This window comes from Pteropus medius, unplaced genomic scaffold, assembly GCF_902729225.1.
Source record: "Pteropus medius unplaced genomic scaffold, Ma_sr-lr_union100, whole genome shotgun sequence".
In the NCBI taxonomy this organism is placed as follows: Eukaryota; Metazoa; Chordata; class Mammalia; order Chiroptera; family Pteropodidae; genus Pteropus; species Pteropus medius.
This window is the reverse complement of record NW_024346667.1, coordinates 18684310-18707397: the sequence shown is the minus strand read 5'-3', so window position 1 is coordinate 18707397 and position 23088 is coordinate 18684310. Positions and strand designations below refer to the sequence as shown.

At 36.5% G+C, this 23088-nt stretch overlaps 2 protein-coding genes across 2 annotated transcripts in view; both read left to right on the top strand.

Moving 5' to 3' along the window:
• The window catches only part of KCTD9 (potassium channel tetramerization domain containing 9), a 28556-nt gene extending 15536 nt beyond the window's left edge, over positions 1–13020 (top strand). Inside the window, exons 6-12 of the mRNA XM_039876144.1 lie at positions 62–190; positions 3484–3551; positions 3639–3734; positions 4453–4602; positions 8373–8478; positions 9237–9370; positions 11124–13020. Coding sequence (XP_039732078.1) covers positions 62–190; positions 3484–3551; positions 3639–3734; positions 4453–4602; positions 8373–8478; positions 9237–9370; positions 11124–11240 — 800 coding nt within the window. The 3' untranslated portion in view covers positions 11241–13020. The remainder of the gene's footprint in view (positions 1–61; positions 191–3483; positions 3552–3638; positions 3735–4452; positions 4603–8372; positions 8479–9236; positions 9371–11123) is intronic.
• Positions 13021–13156: 136 nt separating this feature from the next.
• Positions 13157–20134, top strand: GNRH1 (gonadotropin releasing hormone 1). Its single transcript, XM_039876145.1, has 3 exons — positions 13157–17351; positions 18657–18752; positions 19950–20134. Exons 1-3 carry the CDS (start codon positions 17070–17072, stop codon positions 19986–19988), a joined length of 417 nt encoding a protein of 138 aa, XP_039732079.1. The 5' UTR covers positions 13157–17069; the 3' UTR covers positions 19989–20134.
• The last annotated feature ends 2954 nt before the right edge of the window (positions 20135–23088 follow it).

Here is a 23088-nt window from a genome sequence, read left to right as displayed (position 1 = left end):
ATAAATTTCTAACTTTGTTTTTTGATTGTCGGGGACTTTCTTCATTTCAATGGTAACACAGGTGTCTGGGGAAATAAGCAGGATCATAGAGGAGCTTTCCTAATTGACCGAAGTCCTGAATACTTTGAACCCATTTTGAACTACTTGCGTCATGGACAGCTCATTGTAAATGATGGCATTAATTTATTAGGTGAGTTTTCAATATAATTCCTCACATTTTTATAAGTTTATAATTTTTATTATGTTTTCACTTGCTTAGTAAGTTAATATATTTTCATAAAGCGAAAGTATTTCTAAATGTTTTTACATGTACAGTTGACTCTTGAACAACATAGGTTTGAACTACGTGGGTCCACTTATATGTGGACTTTTTTCAATAAATATACAGTCGGCCCTTCATATCCATGGGTTGGTTTCACAGCCTCACATTCAACCAAATGCAAATCCAAAATAATATTTTCGATCTGTGATTGGGAATCCCCAGATGCAGAGGGCCAACTGTATCAATGTTCTCTGCCATTTTATGTAAGGGACTTGATTATCCCCACATTTTGGTATCTGTGGGGGTCCGAGAACTCATCTTCTACAGAAACCAAGGGATGACTAAAGTTTTGGGAGAGTCAGAACTTATATGCAGGTTTTTGACTGCATGGGGGTTGCACCCCTCATCCCCATAGTTCAAGGGTCAACTATATTTGAGTGTATATAGGTATAGAAATAGGTTTAGATAGGTAGTCCTTCAGGTAGACAGTCTTTGTATGTATGGGTATATATCAAACCTATAAATTCCGATTTTAGATTTTAAATAGATTTAGATGTTATCACCAGGGACGTTAAAGGATTTTCTTGTTGTTTTTTAATTGAATTGTGACTGAGACTTGGCTTCACATCATGGACCTTCCCACTGTAGTGATGAGTAGAGTGGTCAAGAGGGGAAATTGTACTTTGGAATCATAAGACTGGATTAGAATCTCGATTCTATAGCTTACTAAGATTAATTCGGGGAAAGTCTCTCCGAGTCCCCTTTGAAAACTTAGTATTAAAAATATACTCATTGAGACTCCCAGGCAAGATGTGGAGTAGGTAAATGCTGTGCTCGCCTCCTCCCAGGACCACATCAAAATTACAACTAAGTTATAGAGCAGCCACCCTTGAGAATCACCTGAGACTAGCTAAACAGAACTCTTGTAACTAAGGATAGAAAGAAGAAACCCAATGCGACTGGTAGGAGGGCTGGTCCCACACCTACCTGTGACAGGCAGTTAAGAATCGGGAGGGATACCTTGGCTGCGGAGGTCCACACTGGGGAACAAGGGGTCCCTGCCCGCCTGGGGTACCAGTGCTAAGAAGCAAAGTCCCCACAATATCTGGCTGTGAAAATCAGCAGGCATTCTGTGTGGGCAAGACAGAAGGCTGCTAGCCCTTGGCATCCTCTTAAAGGGCCCGAGCACAGACTACTCTAACTCACAAATACCTGCCCTAAGCTCCAGTGAAGGGACAGCAGCTCAAAAAGCACCAAGGACATAGAGGGAGGAACTGAATTATCTGGATTCAGGGCAAGGGCTGGAGGGGCAACTCTGTCCCAGACGGAAGTGCTAGCAAGGCCATTGTTCCTTTGCTGAGTCCTCCCCGCACACAGCCAGCAAGCACAGGTGGGCACCATATCTGAGTCCCTATCAACTTGACTAACACCACTTGCCCCATCCAAGCTGAGCACCAGCCCAAACCTCTTTGAGTTGCTCTGTTCCTCACAAGCTGCTGGCCTCTGCCCACACTGCAGACTTTCCTAAAATCTCTCAAAGGTCTACAAACCCCAAAAGAGCAGTAGCTGGCCTCTGTGCCCTGTACCTCGTGCTAAGTGGCCCCCAGCACTAGTGGCGCCCAGCCTCGACTTGAGCATAACCTGTCTCAGGTGCCTCCAAGTCTAGCACAGTCAGCTACCAACTGCAGATCATTGCAGCTCTTCCCCTGTTTGACACAGGAAAAAAAGAATGGTCTTAAATGTTCGAAAATATATAATTTAATAATAATCATGGTGATTATTTATTGAGGACCTACCAGGTTCCAGGCACTATACCAGATAATATGTGCCTTATCTCTTTTAATATTTCTTACAACTTTGTAAGGAAAGTAATAATATCCCCATTTCATAAATATGGAAACTGAGAGATTAAGTAGCTTCTCCAAGATGAAAAAGATAGTGAGTAGCAGAGCTGGGATTCAAATCCATACCTTTCTGGTGTTAACAAAGAACTCCACTAAATATTATGTCTTTCCTCCAACTGTCCCCCACGGGTGTCTTTTATATTTATAAGGCTTTTCTGAACGTTTTTCAGGTTTAATTCTGAACCTGGAATTAGAAAAAATTCTTACCACATTCCCCGGGAGGTTCTGATTTACTCAGTAGATCTTGGCAAACTGAGAGTGAGAGTGGCAAATCTTTGTGATGGGTTTCTCCCAGGGACAGATATCGAAGTGTGGCTGCCCCTTCAGGAGGAATCCAGAGGTGAAGCCACTGTGGTGTGGACTGGAAAGTGTTGTGCCACAGTGGCTACCTGAGTGGTCCTCACTTGACCTTTGTTTTGCTATTGGAATATTAGAGGTGGAGTTGGGTTTTCCCAGAAAAGATTATGATCTTTTCTCCAAATATGTTTACATATAGTTGCCCTTATTACCTTGGAGCCATTTGAAGGGAGAGATTATGTCTCATTTTCTTTGTAATTCCTGAGTCCTTTTTTAAAAAGTAGACTCAGCCAACTGAATGACTAAAGTCTTCATTTTATGGAAGATGCACCCCAAACTTATTCCCACATACTCTGATAAAAATGTTTATTAACAGATGTGAGAAAGTATACCTACTAAGTCTCTTAGAGAATGTGCAGACTTTTTTTTTTACCAAATTAAGAAAGTTAAATGATAGATAAAATCCTTTTTATCATTTAGAAAAGTTTTTTAAAGTTGATTTTTCCATAATAAAGTTTCTGAGTTATACTTTTGACTTTTGTTTTGAAGTTTACTTTTACTCATTTCTATAATTTCCTGATTCAAGAAGTAAAAAACATTTGTGACAAACCTATTCAGATCTGCTCCACTGAAAAAGTCATTGAAATGTTAAGATTAGGTGAACCAATTATTTTATTATTGGATTCACAATCAATCACTATGGATTACTTGAAGAATATGTGTTATTAGGATTTTTTGCCTGTGGCCTATTTAAAGTAATATTCAGAAATGATTTTGAAATATGGAAGCCTTTCATTCTACTTAGTTTTCCATTTTTTTCTTTTGCTGAATGTAAACTACTGTGATTTACAAATACTTAAAAATATCCTATTATGTTGTAAACATGAGTTATTTTTCTTCTCTTTTGATTGATAGCCTACTTGATGAATTTTACTTTTATTGTAAGAATTTAGCAAATAATTCTATAAATATTAAAAGGAAAAGTTTTATGTAAAAGTCAAATCATTTTTATTATGATAGGTGTGTTAGAAGAAGCCAGATTTTTTGGTATTGACTCATTGATTGAACACCTAGAAGTGGCAATAAAGGTAAGGCTCTTTTAACATTAGCCAATATTACATTTATTGTAGCTATCCCTCAGAATGCTTTACTAATTTCTTAATATCCTTTTCAAGAATTCTCAACCACCAGAGGACCATTCACCAATATCTCGAAAGGAATTTGTCCGATTTCTGCTAGCCACTCCAACCAAATCAGAATTGCGTTGTCAGGTAATCAAAGCCGACTTTGATACAAGTTACTTGTGTCAACAAATCTGTGAGAAAAGTTTTGCATTCTAGGATTTTTTTTTTTTGCCTATTTTTCCTTTTTCATGTAAGATATAATTTATTTCTGGGCTATAACATTGATTTAATCTCAAAATAGTTAACAAAAATAGATGTAATAGCCTCTTTTATTGTCTGATTATGCATCATGTAACAGTTTTTGAAATTTCTAGTGCATAGAAATTTCAGCAATTAAAATAAATGGTCAATTGTACAATTGTTAAGTATGGCTAGTCAGTGGCAGTTATTTTTACGTTTATGTTTTATAGCATTAAAGATTTTAAAAACTACAATATTTGCTTTAAAAAATAAAACTACCTTGAATTATTGAATTAATAAAATAATTTAAATATAATCAGTTTTAACAAAAATAAGACTTATCAACAAATATGTGGCTAACAGAGATCCCTCTTTAGAAACTTCGGCACATAAATGAGGTATGGTCAGGCCTCATTCTAACATTAAGCGCAAATAGCTCCTTTCACTAGAACCCTTTAAGGACACTGATTCTGTCTATTGAAGTTCCATTTGATCATGTTTGTTAATAAACTCTAAATGACTGAACTGCCAGTTGCTTCTAAAAACATGATGATTAGCTATAGTAATTAAATTTAATACAATGGATGGTTTAAATTTTGTGATAATTTATGTTTTTTAATTTCAGGGTTTAAACTTCAGTGGTGCTGATCTTTCTCGTTTGGACCTTCGATACATTAACTTCAAAATGGCCAATTTAAGCCGCTGCAATCTTGCACATGCTAATCTGTGCTGTGCAAATCTTGAACGAGCTGATCTCTCTGGATCAGTACTTGACGTAAGAATCATTTTTGGTTACAAGAGAAAATTAAATTTTTAGTCTACTGAACAGTCTCAAAGAGCGAGAATTACGTCTGTTTCTTACTAGTACTTTTACTTAAAAACAGTTAATTTTATAAGTCGATGATGATAAAACTGAAAGGTGTGAAAGTTAAATGGGTTGGTTTTGTAACTTTGGCTCTCTCCTTCTCTCTACAGATATATGTTTGTGTGTTTGCATATAGGTATGTGTGTGTACATTTGTATATGCATGTGTGTATGTATGTTACAATTACCTGTGTGAATTTAGGGTTAGAGGATATATATGGAACCAACAGTGAACTCTAACAACTTTAAATTCCTTAATAACCTAAGCCCAGGTCTATATGTATCTTATATGTCTTTTGAATTAACAATACCTAATATAGTAGTTGCTTTTAGTAGTCATTGAATAAATGGTTATTGAATTTTATAATTTTGATTTTATTCTTTAGTTGCAAACTATTTTTCCATTAAACTTATATCAGGTCTGGTAACAAAATTGCTAATATACATTTCTGTTACTATTACTCTTCTCGTTCAATCTTATGATGATCAAATTGGTACCAAAATAAGCAAAAGACCAACAGCACAAAGAAAAGGTTTGAAGGACAGTCTTTAAATAGTGAAATGTGAAGAGGCAGCTTGGTTGGTTTTAAGGACCAAAAAAAAAAAAAAAAAGATAAGACAATCTGGATCATTCAATTCGAATTCAGTTTTGAGTTCTGTTTAATTGCAGTATTACTAACTGAAGCAAAACCATCTTTTCTTATCTGTAAATACTTGTTTTACCCATCTGATATAATTGATGTAAAGGACAAATATACATATATATTTGATAAACTGAAGTGCTATAAAATTGTAAACTTAATTATTTATGATAAAATTGCTGATGAGTCGTTGCCCAGAGTGTGTAGGCTGTGCAAGTGAAAACTAATTGCTAATTGTCCTTGGCATTTGAACAAGTCTGCTGGTGAACAGCCCAACGCATTGCAGTGTCCACAAAATGCCATGTGTGCTAAGCGCTTTGCACACAAGAGGCACCTAATGTGTCCACCACTATTATTGAACTTCTCACCTAGTTTATCCGTTGTGGGCTGTGAATCTTTTTCATGAGAACCATCCAGTTCAGCTGTCAACCAGGTGATCTCGGTTGCCATCAGAAGCAATCCATGTCTGTGCCACACTGTCTGGTCCGTCAGCGTACTTTAGAGTGTTGCTCTGCGTGGCCCTGTCGATGTTGGCCTGCTGCAGAGAAGCCGGTATAATGATTCAGCTGTTAGGTATCCATCCATTGCACATTCCCAGCCCAAGACTTACAGAATGGTAGGAGCTGGAGGGAACCTTGATGATCATCAAGTACGACCCTGCTGTTTTACTGAGAAACCTAGGGACCTGCCCAAGCCCAGAAGGCTAGTTTGTTAGAAGAGTTGGGACAAGACTGAAAAGCATGTGTTTTCTTAATGACTTTTTTCATTTGGAAAATGTCAAACATATAAAAAATGGAATAGTCTAATGACTCCCTCTTGTACTTCAATTTACTCAGCTTCGACAAATGTCCACACATAAAGAATTTTGTTTTGTTTCTCTCTCTTTCCACAGATTATTTGGAAGCAATTCATTATTTCATCTGTAAATACCTATTTACCTCTTAAAGATAAGAGGGCCATTTGAAAAATGTAATCTTAATACCATTATCATACTTAAAAAAATAACAGTGATAACCTAAGTGCTTTCATGAAGCCCACTGCCCCCTGATGTAGTGAGAGAGCACAACTCTTACAGCAGCAGTGCCGGTTTACTTATTAGCTGGGTTCTAAAATCTCAATGTGTAACCTGCGTTACTATTTGATAAATAGAGGAGGAAGTGCTTTCTGTGGTTGAAGACAGAAAACTGAACTGAATTTCTTATGTATTTGTTTCTTTGTGAGATTCCATAGTACAGCCTTGAGTATGGAGCAATACTTACGTAATTACCTTGGGAACTTTGGATAATGTTTACAGTCTGTTTTACATGGCAGCATTACACAGAGAACCAGAGACAGTTATTTTCATGTTTCAGTTTCCTGACTTACATTTTCAAGTACATGAAATCCAGTTATCTTTTAGTTATTTTGGTCACTCATTATTCTACCTGTTAGTTTGAGCTTCTGTCCTACCTTGTGTTAATGTACATGCATTTGTCAGTTATCTATGATTTGAAATGATCTGTAGCTTATCTGCCTTTCACTAGAACTGACTGTAGGGTGAATGAAGTTGCATTTATGAAACAAGGATTTTTCTTGATAGGTAAGGCTGTAACATAACTTGATCAGCCTTAGGACTTTAGATTTCTTCACTGTTCTACTTATAATAACAACTACATTTATCATTTATAGAATGCCTTCCAGATTTTAAAACATTTTCACGTTAATCATTTATTTGATGATCACAATTGGTGAAGGTCTAATATTAATGTCATCATTATAGCTTCCTGCCTTTTCTAGTAGTTGTCAGAGTTCAGATCTGATAGCACTGACATAATTTAAGTTCTAACATACATTTTCTAGCTTTTTACTTTGTATTTTGTACTGTGGTTTGGGTGCTTAAGGTTGACAATGTTGTGTAGCTATGGTTAGAACAAAAAGACCCAATAAACCACTTGTTCCTGTTTTGTAGCTAGATGATGCCTTTAATTGCTGGCCTTGTTCTGACCTTTGAAATGAAGGTAGTAATAGCATGATCGAATATCTAAAATTTCATTGGTTGATTCCTATAGTAACAAGGGGAGAAAATTTGTTACCCTAACAAGTTTATGCCTTCCTTGTATCCATACATTTCAACTGTCAATTGTCATGCCCAAAGTTGTTTATAAAAGTATAAATGGTGATGTCAGAGTTCTGACTCCCCAACTTCTTTATCTAAACTCTTATGTTTCATGGAAAGTGGGCATGCTGTTGTTAACTTGACTTTGTTTCTTTTCATACAGTTTAAAAGAACTATTTCTTCAAAAACAGTTCTCAGTTCAATTGGAAAACTCTTTACTGTGAACGGAAAGTGATTGAGTGTACCAAATTGAGCTTTTCTTCCTTGTTTTCTATTTTTTCTTTTAATGTTACAAAAAAATTTTGAAATGTTCTAAATTAAAATGATAGCGGCCAGAGAGTAAGAGGAAGAGACAGAAGAGTTAGCCTGTTAATAGCTCTAACTAAAGACTCCTGTTTATCTCATTCCTGTATATCTGTTGGAATTTCGGATTAATTTCTAGGTGGCTATTTCTGAGATTATCCAGAGAGAACAGCCAGGTGCCATAGAACTAGGAGCCTCCGCTCCTTATTTACACCTGAACGTTCCAATCTGCTGCCCACAGCTAATTCACAGGAGCAGACACTTTCTTCCTTGCAGACTCTCTTGTGCCTGTCCCAGCACCTGCCACACTTACCTTTTCCCACCTACTTTGTCTCTAGCTAATGTAAATCCTTTCAGAACGGTTTACATCTTTCTTCCCACCTCATTTGATATATCGAAACACTTGCAAAACCCCGACGGATATATTGTCTTTCCTACCTAGACATGCTGCTGGGAGGTGTCAGACTCCATGCCCAAGACTGGCTTTCTTTTGCTAGCAATGGCCTAATAGACTCTTTCTTTTAAAAAGACTTTCAGCCACAGAAGAATTTTTTTGGTGTTTAACAACCGTTCAAACCAATTTTTCTTTTCCAAACAAAATTCTGAACCTTAAAACATGGACTCTTCTCTTTTCTTTGCCAGTGTGCAAATCTCCAGGGAGTCAAGATGCTCTGTTCTAATGCAGAAGGGGCATCACTGAAACTGTGTAATTTTGAAGATCCTTCTGGTCTTAAAGCCAATTTAGAAGGTGAGAGTCTATCTGTAATTACCTTTTCTAAGGTGAAAACATATCATTAAGTAAAAAGCCCAGCAATATAACAGTTACAGGTAAAACATGATAACCATAGGGGGGGCGGTTTCTTCAGTCACCACACTTGGAGAATTTGCACAGGAAATCAGTCATACTTTGGTCTCAGTCATATACTAACCAACATTGAGACCTCAGGGGAAATGCCGCCTCTGATATTTAATGAGGCTTTAGTTGGAGAATATCAACATCTTAAACTTTCAAAGAGAACAGCATACCCTTATACTGACCAAAATTAAAGATTTCAGTTTGCACAAAGCTAGGCAGATTTTGTCATTTTTAGGTTTAGTGTTTTGTTTATGAATTCTTTATTGATTTGTTGTGCCTGTGAAGTGATCACCTTGTCGACCTGTACATTTAGAAGACCTAGTACTTATCTCCCTTGTCATAAACTTATGGAGGTATACTATAAAAGTGCTAATTATCATAACACCAAATTGAATTCCTCCCTTAAAAATGTAGACTAAAACATTCTTAATTCATAGTATAGGCAAAAAAAATTGTTAACAGTGAACTCTTTATATATGTACATTGCTCGAGAGACTGAGACTTATTTCAAAGTCATTTCCAAGAGTTAAAAGAGAGCCTGTCATTGTCCTCCATTAAGTCTTTTGTGGTTTTTTTTTTTTTTTTTTTTTTGAAGGCAGATGACTGTAAATATTTTTAAGTTCAACTAATCCCAAATATGTTCACTCTAGGTGCTAATCTGAAAGGCGTGGATATGGAAGGAAGTCAAATGACAGGAATTAACCTGAGAGTCGCTACCTTAAAAAATGCCAAGTTGAAGAACTGTAACCTCAGAGGAGCGACTCTGGCAGGAACTGATTTAGAGGTGAGTCACCGATTTTTAGAATTTTTGTTAATCAAGAATCACTGAGTATCTCATGCAAAATTTATTGAAATCATAAACAAAGTAGTTGGCTGGTGAGACCTGCTGGGTGACATGCCAGCACAGCTGGCGGGATGTGTTACTTTCAGTTGCTTATTTAAACAAATTTGAATTCCAGAGCAGGATTCAGTCACCTAAGTCAGAGATGCCAGTTTCAGATGAAAAGTCATCTGATGTTCCATCTAAGTCGATTTCATTTCTCTTTTTTCTTTGGGTCTCTCAAATAATAAATGCTTTATTAATCTAATTATTTTTTTCCTTAATTTTTTTTCCCAAACAATTAAATAGGGCTAGATTATTTCTTGAGAAATTTAAACGATATCCGGGTTTGAAATTAGGTTCAGGGAAAGCCTATTCTAAATTGGCATCATATTCTTTTTGAATCTCAATGTGAGATTTTAATTGTGCCCAGTCATCTTTTTCATCAGCATTGTATTCTATGTTTTGTCTTGATTTCAGATTTATCCAGCCGACTCGATAGCTGTTGCCAGGCTTGCATCAGTGCTGTCCAGTAGCACTTCCTGCAATGCTAGACATGTTCTATGTCTGTTCAGGACAGTAGCCAATAGCCTCATACTTGATATGTGGCTACTGCAACTGAGAAATGAATTTTTAAATTTTTAAATTTTATCATAATTTAAATGTAAATAGCCACATGTGCTATCGTACTGAACAGTGTAGCCCTATATAAGAAAATCTGGCTTAGACTGCATTGCAGAGAACAGTTCATCAAAATTTAGCTTGCTCATGATTTTTTAAAAATGTTTTTGCTAAGCAGAGTAGCAGGTACTGTTAAAACTTTAAGGCAAAAGAACCAGCCTAAGGCTGAAGGTATAAACCTATTTATTATTTGTTACTGTCAGATAAGATGATTTTTTTCCTTGTGCTAATTATCATAGTTTTAGTTACCATGCAGTTACTGTGTTTCAACAACAAACGCTTCCCTCTTCTCAACTGATTGCAAATACTAATCTAATCAGGCTGACTCTTGAGGGGCAGCTGCTGACATTCTGTCCAAAAAGCTTGTGTGCAGTCACCCTTCTTTCTAATCATTGTCCCTACCATCCCCAGGGACTTATTCAGAATATTCTGTCTCATCTGTCACTCTGTGATCTCAAGAAAAATTTAAAAGCAGCTCCCAGTGACGGTGGTGGTTACATTGTTGTATACATTTGTTAAAATTCAGTGATTATACACATAATTTGGGGGTTGAAAACAAAAAGGCAATTCCTTGCTATAAAAATGTTAAGGTTGGGGAATGGAAACATCTGTTACAAAATTTAATTATTAAGTAAAATCTCTTTCTCTCAGAGTTTTTTAAAATTGTCCTTCCCCTGTACCCTATTCCTTTCATTGTTTTTCTTGGTCTGTGATAAAACTGATTAGATAATATTTACTACATTGGAGTCCATTCTGGATTTTAAATGACTGATTCTAAAATACATGATCAGAAAGGACATGCTTCTTCTTTAACCTTTGTTTGTATATATTTGTGATGGTCAGCCTGAGCAGCAACCAGAGAGAACAAATACAGGTAGAAGAAAATCTGACTTCTAAAACAGAAGTTTTCCAGAAATAATTGAGTTTTATTATATAGGAACATTTTTCTGACATGCCCTAAGAATCACTTTGAGAAGAAACAGATAAAGCCTTAAATCTCTATGTTAGTCACACAAATGTTATTTTTGTCTTACAGAATTGTGACCTGTCTGGGTGTGACCTTCAAGAAGCGAACCTGAGAGGTTCCAACGTGAAGGGAGCCATATTTGAAGAGATGCTGACCCCACTACATATGTCACAAAGTGTCAGATGAGAATTTTAGGGCTGGAGGAAGATGCCCAAGATGAAAAATGTTTTCCTTATCACTTTTATTTCTGTAAGGAAATTAAAAAAAACAACAACAACATTTAAAGGATCATGCTTGTTCTCAGTGGTGCATAAAGGGAAAAAAGTGACTTTTTTCCTACATTCTGACTTTAACAGAGAAGCACTCATTCAATAGATGTAGGGAAGCTAGATTAGATTGCTGCCTTTCGAGTGGAGTAGAGGGATTTGCCTGGCTTTATGACCAGGAAAAGTATCTATTGTATTTGCTTTTAAATAGGCATGATGTGAAAATATCATCTTGGCTTGAAATGCATTTGAAGATTTTAATTTATGAGAAGCACAACATATGCAATTATATTTATTGAATCTTTAGATGCATATGGGTATTTAAACTGTTAAACTTTATGAAAATTTTGAAGAGGTTGTTCAGGTTTATAAATAGCTTTAGTGATGCCTCCCCTACTTTACCTGTCACACCGTGTGAACATGGTGACATCAGAACCCCTAAGGCTCTTTTCAGGTTCATTTTTATGATATTTATTTTTCCGAATAAAACTAGCTAAATTAAAGAAATCCTCCATTCTTACTGATTTAGACAGTAGAAGGAAAGACATCATTGTACTTCTTTGTCAGCTGAGTGAAGTTACAGTGGAACTCTCCAGACGGAAGAAGTATTCACCTATAGCAACAACTTAGAAATGAGCATTCCTTAGAAATTCATTCTAAGCAAATTCCACTTAAACACCAGACCAGGCAGTTTTATTTATTTCCACTACTCGCCTAGTTTCCTCCTCCACAGTCAAAACAAGCATAGGAAAATATTTTAAAACCAAAAAACCAAGGTGCATTACCAAATTCATTTAATTCAATGGCCAAATAAAGAGGGCCAACTCAGATATTAAGTCCCAATCCACTGTAAACAAAGCTATAAAATATCAATAGATATGGCTAAGTTATCTTTTAGAAGTGAACATAATATAATTGTAGTTAAAACCCTCCTTTGGGGAATGAGGGATTTTAAACTGACCATTTGATGATAGCCACCGAAAAACTTAAACAAAAATAAAGGCATTTGGCTAATCCAAGATGTAATACCAATCAGTCAGCACCTGTGGTTCTTTTACTTATATTTTCTGGTTGGTTCTGTTTTAATAAATTTTAGCCTGATCTTGGCACTCCTTCTCTGCAGCAGCAGAGACAGGGCCTGTACTTCCTCACCAGTAACCAGTGTCCTTAACCTCTACCCCAAGGCAGGGATATAAGCTGTGTCCAAATGGGTTCTGAATTCTCCAGACTCATCATTTTGAGGCAATGAATCATTACAAAACCACTCTGTCGTCTCCTTTGGGAGGGTGACATGTCTTCAATATTTATGTAGCTTATTCTTATATATATACATATGCAAAGCTTTCCTTACAGTAAAGGGTACTTATGCATAGTAGGTGGAGAGCAGACCTTTACAGGTGAAGGAAAGCAACTTCAGAAATGAATTATTTTCTTTGCTTCATTATTTTTATCAAGACAGAGAAGTATTGTATTGAGAGATATCTATTTTCATAATCAATATGTGCCTAAATTATATTTAAATCATTTCACTCTGTACTCTATTTTCAAGAATTATAGAATGTGTTGTTCATCCACTTAAGCGTAACTCTGTAGACATAATCTAAAGTACAGAAGAATCTGAAAGGTCTAAACATGGTATGCTTAGAAACTGCAGAGTTTGGATCTAATGTATACTGCATTAATAAACAATGTGAAATGTTGAAAGGCGTTTCTTGTCTTGGTTTTGAAAAACAGCACCTTCCATATTTTGCTTGCTTTTATTTTTTCAAAGTGTTGATGACTAACCCTGAGAGTCTGAGTGGAAAAAGAAACAGGATAACACCATGGATTAGGCCTTTCAAAGCGCCATTAAAGTAAATCCATTTCTTTAAGCATGATTATTTTATGAACCTCTTCTTAAAATCCAGCATGCTAACAACACAAAGAAATTTCATTAATTCTGAAAAAAAGACTGCCTTCTAATAGTCATTTAATTTGTATCTCTCTTTAGCTGATGAACATTACCAGTTCTTAGGTTGGTTAAATACATTGCTCCCAAAGCATTTCTTGCCTGACAGCTAGGAGAGAGGATTTTTAGGAGGCAGGAAAGTTTCAAAACAGTAAAACTTCCATTAGCCCTAGTGATGGAACCTGTCTGTCCACAGAGGTGAAAATACAGTTGTTGTTGGGGGGGGAGGGCTAGAAAAAGGTTTTAAACCTAAATTAGCTAGATTATGTACATTGAAGAAATTTAGTGCTCTACTGTATAATTGTTTAGAGCAATAGCTTGTTGGGCTGTAATATAGTCTAGTTTTTTCAACTGCAGTTTTAAAGAAATTTTAGTAGGAAATATTACAAATTCTTTTTCTTATGAAGGTTACCATCGTAAGTCAATACCTAGAATATTTTCTCCAGTTGTTCATTTTGTGGATTGGTTGTTTATACTGTAAATCTACCCTCAAGACAACTTGAAATCATCTTTAATATCTGAAAAGCCCTAGAATGTTATTAAATCTCCAAGGAAGTATTGTTTTTAAAATTAAAAGATATACACCTCTACAAAGAAAAGCAGCTATGTTATTCTCCGTACAAAGCAGCTTATCCAAGGATTAATTTTCTGACTTCCTTTTCACAACCTTAGTTATGTCAGCAGCACTTCATGAGTACTTCCTGCTGAGATTTCACATTAGGGCAAACAAACAAAAGGGTTTGTGTCTGTCATTCAGCAAGATCACTAAATTATTACTGTTGCATTTCAATAATTTTAAGGTTTCCTTTTCGTGCTTAAAATGAAGCCATTTTCCCTGTAAAGCCACACTTTAAAATTTTTTAAATTTCTAATTTTAGAAAAAACTTGATAACTATAAAATCAAATCATATAGACCCAATTTAGTAAATTCAGCTTCATGGTACATTGATCTATATCCTTGAAAGTATGAAAAGGTTCAGAGTTTGTCAACAAACATCAAAATTTTGTTCACCGCATATTTGATATCCTATTTGATGCTGTAGAAAATGAAACAAGTTTGGCCTTTGCCCTTGAAAACTACATTCCCTATAAAAATACTAATGCAGACTTAGAGGGCATAGAGCACACTGAATGCATAGATCATGTGGCTGTATTCATCTAAAAATTTCAAAGCATTCAAAAATTTAATACCAACTGATAGAAATAACTTTACAAGAACTCTAGTGAGCTTCACCAGAGACAAGTGATTAACCTGACAATAGGGTCAGAAGTCCTAACTCCCATTTCATTAGTCCTAACAGAAGACCACATCTGCTTAAGCAACACTGTTAGAAGCACATCTCTTTCAGCAAACAGGAAATCCATTGGACAATTTATATGAATGCTGTTTAAGCATAATGAACTTTTGTTGAAAAACAGCCTCTCATTATCTTTCTATTATACTGAGATGAGATTCTACTCTTTCATGTCAAAATGGCCCTTAAATTATTTAAAGTGTATAAATGAATAAACTGAAATAATTTAAATAGTCAAATCTATGTTTTACTTTTTAATTCCTTTCTATTTGTAATTATATTTTCAAGTTTATCCCCTTCTCTATCCTGTCAAAGGATCTGACAGCCTCCAGTGAAATGGCTGAGCAAAGCAAGGGGTGTACTTGGGCAGGACACCATTGATCTTTACTATGAAATTCCTGCAAATGTAACTTCCAGCGGACACTGGGAGATGACTGGTTTAGCATCGTACCCAAGGAGAAACTGCCAATCCCATCTCTAAAATAAGCAAATATCCAATTGTTTTTAACCATGTTACTTACTACTTATCTAACATTATAGGGCTTACAGCCAATTGTACGTGAAATTTTAATTACCAGATTAAACATACCTTTAATGCAGAAATAGAGGAAGCGTTAGGCTCAATCTCTTAAAAGATCCTTATTTCCATTCATTCATTCATTCATACCTATACTTATTGAGTGCTGACTAAATTCTATAAATTTATTAACATGTTTAAATAAGATGGGATCCTTGACTATTATGAGTTACAGCCCAGTGGTTAATTAGAAAAAGACAATTATGTATTCAAGTAAATGTAATAAAAATATTTTAAAAGATCTCTTTTAAATAATTGTACTACATAGACAACAACATATCCCAGGGCTCACTGCTGGGTTGAAACATCTATCTGCAAAATTTGGATAACAATGCCCACTTTGCAGGACTATTAATGATGAGTGAGGCTGGTTTTATTCATATACTAGGTAGCTATTATTTTTCACCTTTGTACTCCCACTGCCTTTAGCACAGTGATTTGCATATTTTAATAAGCATCTACTGAAATGAACTGAACTGTTGACATAAGTCTGCTCTAGATGGTCTTGTGTTTACTGTATCCTAACTACGATGTTTCTCCTCACCTTTTTAATGCTATAGAAGGCTCTCGAGATAAATCAAGGAAGGAGCGTGGTGGGTGGGAGACGGGAATTTTCAAACTCACATGATATACTTAGGACCCTATGTGGGCTTGGTATAGTGCCAATAATCATTATTATTTATATATCAGCACCTCTTACAAGTGAGGAATTGAAGAGCTGAGACCAACTCCTAGTCATCCTGACTCATCTTCTTTCGATAATTACTACATGGCCTCCTTTGTGAAAGTTTTTATTCCATTTAGCATCACTTAGTCTAAGATAGCTATTTCCCTTGAACTCTTGATGGGTCTGTCAGTTTCCTCAAGGGAAGCCAACCAAGTAGATTTTAATCTCTTTGAGTTGTGGCCTCTGCTATAAAAGTCTTAGCTGAGGTTTTATTGCCCAAGATTTAAGTAAATTCAACAGATATAACAATGGGTGTTCCAATTACGTACACCATTAAAGGGCTTTATGAGAGGATTAAAAAAATTACTATTAAGAAGATAGTCCACGTGCAGTACAATTTAACAGCGGGAAAGATTTCAGCATCCTGGATAAGTTTCATATAAAAAGGGAGCTAGGAAAATGAAAAGGCACACAACTTTACACACTCCAAAGGAAGCGTGGCATTCTTTTGGCTCTTTGCTCTCAAACAGGTAAAATGCTTTGTGTTTCTAGTACTCTTTTCTAGACTGCATATTATTGTCTATTTATAGGGCATTTTATTTCTTAGAGGCTAAGTCTAGACGTGAGAGTATCTAAAGAAAACTTGACCTTCACGATCTGTGTTACCCTTGGCCACAGAGATCCAGCCTTTGGGGAATTGCAACAGCTCATCGACCAATATTTGGTTTTGCCTTTAGCCTCTTCCCATCAAATGCAAATTAATTTGAAGACTCTTCGTAAGAATGCTATGCGTCATTAGATAATTCGAAGCTGCCTTGGCCAGGGAGGCATCTGGTCTGGGACTCAGTGTTTTGAAAAGTGTTGAGTCCCCTCTCATTCTCACAGATGGCCCAGCCAGCACAAATGCATGGAAAACTATAAGATAGATGCTCAGATAAATGTTATTAGTACCACAGAATAATCATTTAATGCCAAGCAACTCTCTATTAGTCAGAAATTCCTCGTCGGAGCTACTTACCAGAGCAGATGATCCAATTCCCTTTACCTCAGGAATGATACAATTGAAAACCAATTGCAGATTAAGAAAAAAAAGTGAATTTGCTGAGGGAGGGATCATGAAGTTTAGATAACAAAATAAATAATGAAAATAAAAGTAGGCTAGTTTAGTTCCTAAAGTACTCAACATGTGAGTTTAAAATACCGATTTTTGTCCCCAGTGGCTAAGAAACAAGCAAGCAACTGGGTAGTGGATTTCCACATCTATGTGGAAATTACAGACGACTCTTACCTTCATCTTTTTTTGGGTTAGTGACACAAATGTTAGGCTTTTCACCAAAGGGTTCTTTACTTTTTGCTCAATCCAGCCTGGGTGTATTTTGATTGTTGCATTGATATTCCTTAGAATGGAGCCAATTCCAAAACTTCTAGCTGGACTTATTCTGCTGACGTTATGTGTGGCGGGCTGCTCCAGCCAGCACTGGTCCTACGGATTGCGCCCTGGAGGAAAGCGAAATGTAGAAAATTTGATTGACTCTTTCCAAGAGGTAAGTCTCTGTCAGCTTCAAAATAAGATGTTTTATTTGGTTCAATGTAACTATACTAACATTCTGTAGGCAACTCAATAGTGCTACTCTAGGCTCCACCCTAGGTATTCCAGGAGTGTTAAGACACTTAGATAAAGTCTCATTCCTGCTTTCAATTCAGATGGGGACTAATGAGGCAAAGAATAAGAATAATTCCAAGAGAATACAGCAAAGAGTGCAAAGCAGTGAATTGTACAATGGGATGGAGCCAAGGTCTCTAGGGCAAGATGATTCTTTGGGATCTGGAAAGAACATCTTAGGGCTTCTGCTTTTTTGTTTGTTTGTTTTATTTCATCTTTTAAAACTATCTACAATATGAGGTCAGTCAGCATTACATTTTTATAACATGTAAATAAGTATCCTTATCAAGGGTGCATGCTCTTTAATTTCTTTTATATACAGCAAAGAGGCTGGAGGCCACTAGAGCAGAGGAGTTAGCAAGCTCAAGGAGACAAATTATATGCTGGAAAATATGCTGGATTTGATTTCATATAAATTAGATTTCAGTACTACTACCAGCATTAACAGAGTACTTGGTTGATCTATTAAATATGACTTCTTAGGGTCATGTAAGGATTGCATGAGAGAGGTCATATATGTTAGCTGTTTAATCCAAACAATGTGAGTGGATTAATAAAAACAAACAAACAAACAAGCAAAAAAATAGTTCTTGTTTTAAGTTAACGAGAAACAAACTGGGTCCTAAAGGATGAGTGATTCAGGGCTGGGACACTTAGTATAAGTCTGAGAATGGGAAACTTAGCTAGAGAAACTTAAAACCACTTAGTTTTCATTGGCACGAAATCTCTCTTTCTGGAGAAACAATAAAAATAATTTAGTATAAAATAAAGAAGCCACAGAATTTGAAGTCTCTTTTTCACAGATTATATGTGAAGCAACTCTCATTTAATTATGACATACTTCGTAAAAACCAGAAAATAAAAATCAACCCTATTCATAACTAACTATAAACATATTTTTTATCAACTCCCCTCATGAGGTTAGAAGTACCTCATTCCCATCATCTCTAGAGAGAAAATATTCTCTCCCCACATTATCACCATCACCTCCAGAACCCTACGCCAATCCATAAAAACGGCTGACGATGGATCTACGTTCTTAAAGCATATAGAATTGCCAATTCTGGAGGTTGCTCTGTCCCACATCCACCTTGACCTCATTTCCACAGACGATTTTTAGTGGAAATGAAAAATCCTATTTCATTCCTTTATTTCCATCTACAAGAATCATGTTCTTTTTCTTCAGATGGCACAAGAGGTTGATCAGCTAGCAGAACCTCAGCGCTTCGAATGCACCATTCACCAGCCACGCTCTGCCCTCAGGGACCTGAAGGGAGCGCTGGTGAGTTACAGCGACGAGAACACAGAGCTTTAGAGACGGAACAGCCCTTGGGTACCACCTCTTAGGTTGTCCGCTTCGGGCAACCACCTCTCAGCCGCTGCAAGTCTTCCTTCCCTTCCTGATCGCCTGGGTTCCTCCTGTGATGGGGCTCCTTGCCATCTCATGACACCCCCTTTCGGTGGTTAGCACAAACGTTGGAAATTTTATTTTCCCTTTCATACATTGAATTAAAATCACCCTGTAACCTTTATCTGCTAATGTTGGCTCTAGCCATTGGGATGACAGACAAAACTTTCTTCCCACTGCTCCATATTCATTCTTCAAGTAGGTTCATCGATCTCCCTACTTTTCTCTAGGTAATCTACACCTCTCCACCGATTCTTCCACTGTCCTTGATATGACATGGTTTTCCCTGGGGAATGTAGAAATCAAAAACGGTACTCTAGTTTATTTTTATTTTCCATTTGGAATAAAAATTCCAAGCTAGTAAATTTATGATCAGAGCCATATATTTGATTTTCAGCTTTCTGATCGGACTATAACGATCTCCAAATTCCCACCGAAAATGGAACTCTATTAACCTAATATAGGTTTTTGATTGTTTAAAAAGAGTAGAAGTAGAATTAAATATAGAAGTTGAGTCTTGAATTCAATGTTGGTGTTCTCTGAGCTCCATGGTCCACTTATTTGTTGTAGTTAGAAGGCATTACAGTTAATTACGTTATACCCTGGAGTAGGGAAAGCCTGAATAAATCATACGTGAAGATAAGCTATAGTTCTCATTTTCTCCATTGACTCGAACCTCCGCACCCATAAGTCAAAGGAAAAAGCAAACAGACGTCTTTAGTTTCTTTCTTTTTCTAATTCTGCTTGCCGTATGATAAAAATAATAGTGAGCAGTGCAATTTTCCAAATGTGACATCAGAAAGAAGGAATTGAAGCAAAGGCTAGGTTAATGGCTGATAGATCAGACCTTTTTTTCACCTCTTACTCATATCCTGTCCTTGAATTATTAATGTAGATTTTGTTTATTATAAACAACTTTCAAAGACATGATTATATATCTTGGGCACTTTCTAGTGCACAAAAACAAATGGGTCTTTCTCGATTGACATTTTAGAAATCAATGTATCAAAAATAATGAAATTCAGCTAGTAAAATTAACCTTGATATATTTGTTACTCATATATTTTTCAGAAAAGTCTGCTTGAAGAAGAAACTGGGCAGAAGATTTAAATCCACTGGTCTAGAAGGTTCGACAATACCTAAGTATAATTCTGACTCTGTAACCTACTTAATAGCTGTAAATTGTGTGAATTTCAGAAATTGTTATGCTAGCTTACACATAATTCATAATGAAGTAGTGTTCTGAATAAAGTGGCCTAAACATGAAGTGTTTCCTTAACTCAGACCTCTGGTGGGGAAGGGGCATTGTAAGCCCACAAAGGGGGTGTCCTCCAAGTGTGTCTACAGGTGGCAGATGAGAAACAGAGTCAGCACTGTGTTGACTACAGGAATCTCATGGCTCCGGTCCATCACCAACCTGCACCCACAAGGACAGTAATCACATATTAGTCTGGCCCAAGCTGATTCAGCTACAATTTCCCCTGGGATTGTAGCTTTATTTTTGACCATAACCTACAGAAGTCACATGGGGCCATGGCAAGGCTTCCTCCCAATTGTCTCCAATCCCTTTGAAATTCAACTGGAACCTGAGAGAGGTATAAAGCAAAGGACTTACCAGGCTCCTAATCCATTGCTTCTTCTGGCTCCACATGGTCCCTCAAAATTCACCAGAGCAAGTGGTATACACTGAGTTTGGGGGCCAAGGCCTAAAAATAATATTTACCTGCCTGATCTTTTTGGTATTTCTCCAGAGAAATGCTGTGGAGTGTAGAGTCAGTTGAAGGCAGGATTCAGGTGCCCCCACATCCCGGGGTCAAATAGCATTGCCACCACTCATTCTCCACAAAGAAGAATGTCAGACTTTGTGCTAGATACATGCATAAATATTTTCATTAACCCTCATAATGACCTAGGAAAGGTTACCATTGTCTTCTCTTTGAAATGAGGTAACTGGGGCTCAGAGAGTTATTTAAGAGATCCACTCAGTTGTGTCAGGTTCCATGGTTAGTGCTCCTATATGGTGAGCAGACAGTGGACTTGAACTTGGAAGCTTGGTTATTTTGTTAATTGGAGCTGAGAAAGGACACTGGAGCTCATATGTCAGTTAGTTTAGAGGTCCCAGGCACTGTGACACTAACACTCTCATTTATCCTCTCTACTTCCAAGTGACTATGAGACCATTTGGAAAACTCAAATTTCAGATAACTTGTCTGATGTCACAGCAACAAATTGTACCTGTATTCATATGGCAAAGATCTAGGTCTTTTTAACTCTTTTAGTTGAAGTGGTGGAACCTTCCTCCTCCTCTCCCTTGCTCTATATCTCCAAAAAGGGCAAGACCTGTACTAAAGAATCTGAAGAAGGGTCAGAAACAGTCCATGGGAGAGAAAATCCTTCCTTTTTAATACAAATATTTGCTACCATACAATGCTAGATTCCCCAAATATCTCCCTTTGAGTAAAACTGAATCAAAGAATTTCTTCACTCTCACTTTAATAAAACTAGGCAGACATACGGTTTACAGTCTACTTTATGGAACAAAAGGCAACACTGCATTTCATTAATGAAATATTAAGTAGGAAGAGAGGCTTCTGGCTATCATTCACTCAGTATCTTTTTTTTTTTTTTTTTTTACAAAAACAATATAATTTACAATCTTTATATTAGTTAATATATTATAAAAAGAAGGCAACATACTCACTTATTTTATACATCCTGTTTGGAGTCTCAGGTTTCCTTTGCCAAAGCTTGTCTTTGTGACAATTTCTTTGGAGCCAGCAGTGGGCTTCCCTGAATGCGATACAAAGATGCTCATCCAGCTAACCAATGCGATTTCAGAGGTTTTGGGATGGCATCCAGTTGTATGCAATTTACATGAACATTTTGGGTATTTGATTCTCAAACGCCCAAGTGACTAAGGGAAAGAAGTGAAAATGACTTATTAAAATTTTAAGCATTTTTCTGAATCTGAAGAACCGTCTAACTTATCAAATGTGTGTAGATTAAAACAAAAAAAGACTGCAAACTTTCAAAATAAAGGGTGGGGAAACATAACACATGAGACATTTAATTAGATGGTTTCTCAAATATATATGGCTTTAAATTTAATTAGATAATTTATCATATATAACTTTAAGTGATAAAGTAACAAAAAGAATGGCTTGAAAATAGACCATTTTAGCAAAAATTTTAAAAGTTGCAGTATCCTAGAGATGATTGGGAAAAAAGCCAAGAATCATTGCATGAGATAAAAGCACTTATAAATTTTGACAGGGGGAGGTGTTCTAAAGTAGTATTTTCCAACAGTGAAAAAGATTCCTCAGGCTTATTGATTCAAAGTCTCTTGGGCCTAAGCCATCTGCATTTTTAAGAAGCATTTGGTGATTCTCATACACACAGACAGTGGAGGATTTTTGCTTCACAAAGCAATAAATTGCAAATGTTTGAGAGCACTGGAACATTAAAAAAAAAAAAGAAAAAATCTTACACCAAAAAAATAAAATTCTTATGCATAAAGCCAGGACTTAAAACAGTGGAGCTATTGTCATTGAAGTGTGGCTGTGCTCTCTCCAATCCATCTCACCCCAGCAGGGAGTTTAAGAAACACATCTCAAACACCAATTTTCTAAAGCTGTTATTTTCTCTCAAGTGCTGGTTCTCAGACTCGGCCTAACACTGGAATAACATGGGGCGGGGGCGGATTTAAAAGAAATACTGATGCCTGGGGTCCCACTCTCTGCCCTTGGAAGTTCTGATTTCATTAGTCTGGTTTGTATCCTCTCTTCCCAGGTGATAGTTCTGTTCAACCTAATTTGAGAATCGGTTCCCATCCTTTCCATGTGTTATTAGATATTCCTTTCAACCTCTTTATTTCTCTTTACCTCTGCCTAATTATCTGTGGTGAATGAAGAAATAGAACCTATTATATTAAATACATTGTGATCAGAAAACTGGTCAGCTCAAATACCAAAGGGCTGGATGGGGAGGTGGGGGCAGAGCAAGAACCAAATAATCTGCAGTTTTTATTGCTTCTAGGCAAAGTCGACTCTATGACCCCACAGTACCAGTTTAAATTAACAGGACCTGTAATAAAAGGAGGCCAGAAGGGACTCTGGGTGTGATGTGTCATGGAGTTATCGATAAGAAAAAGTCCAGGAATGATTTCATGTCATTAATATACAGGTAATAATAAACTAAACACACAATGAAC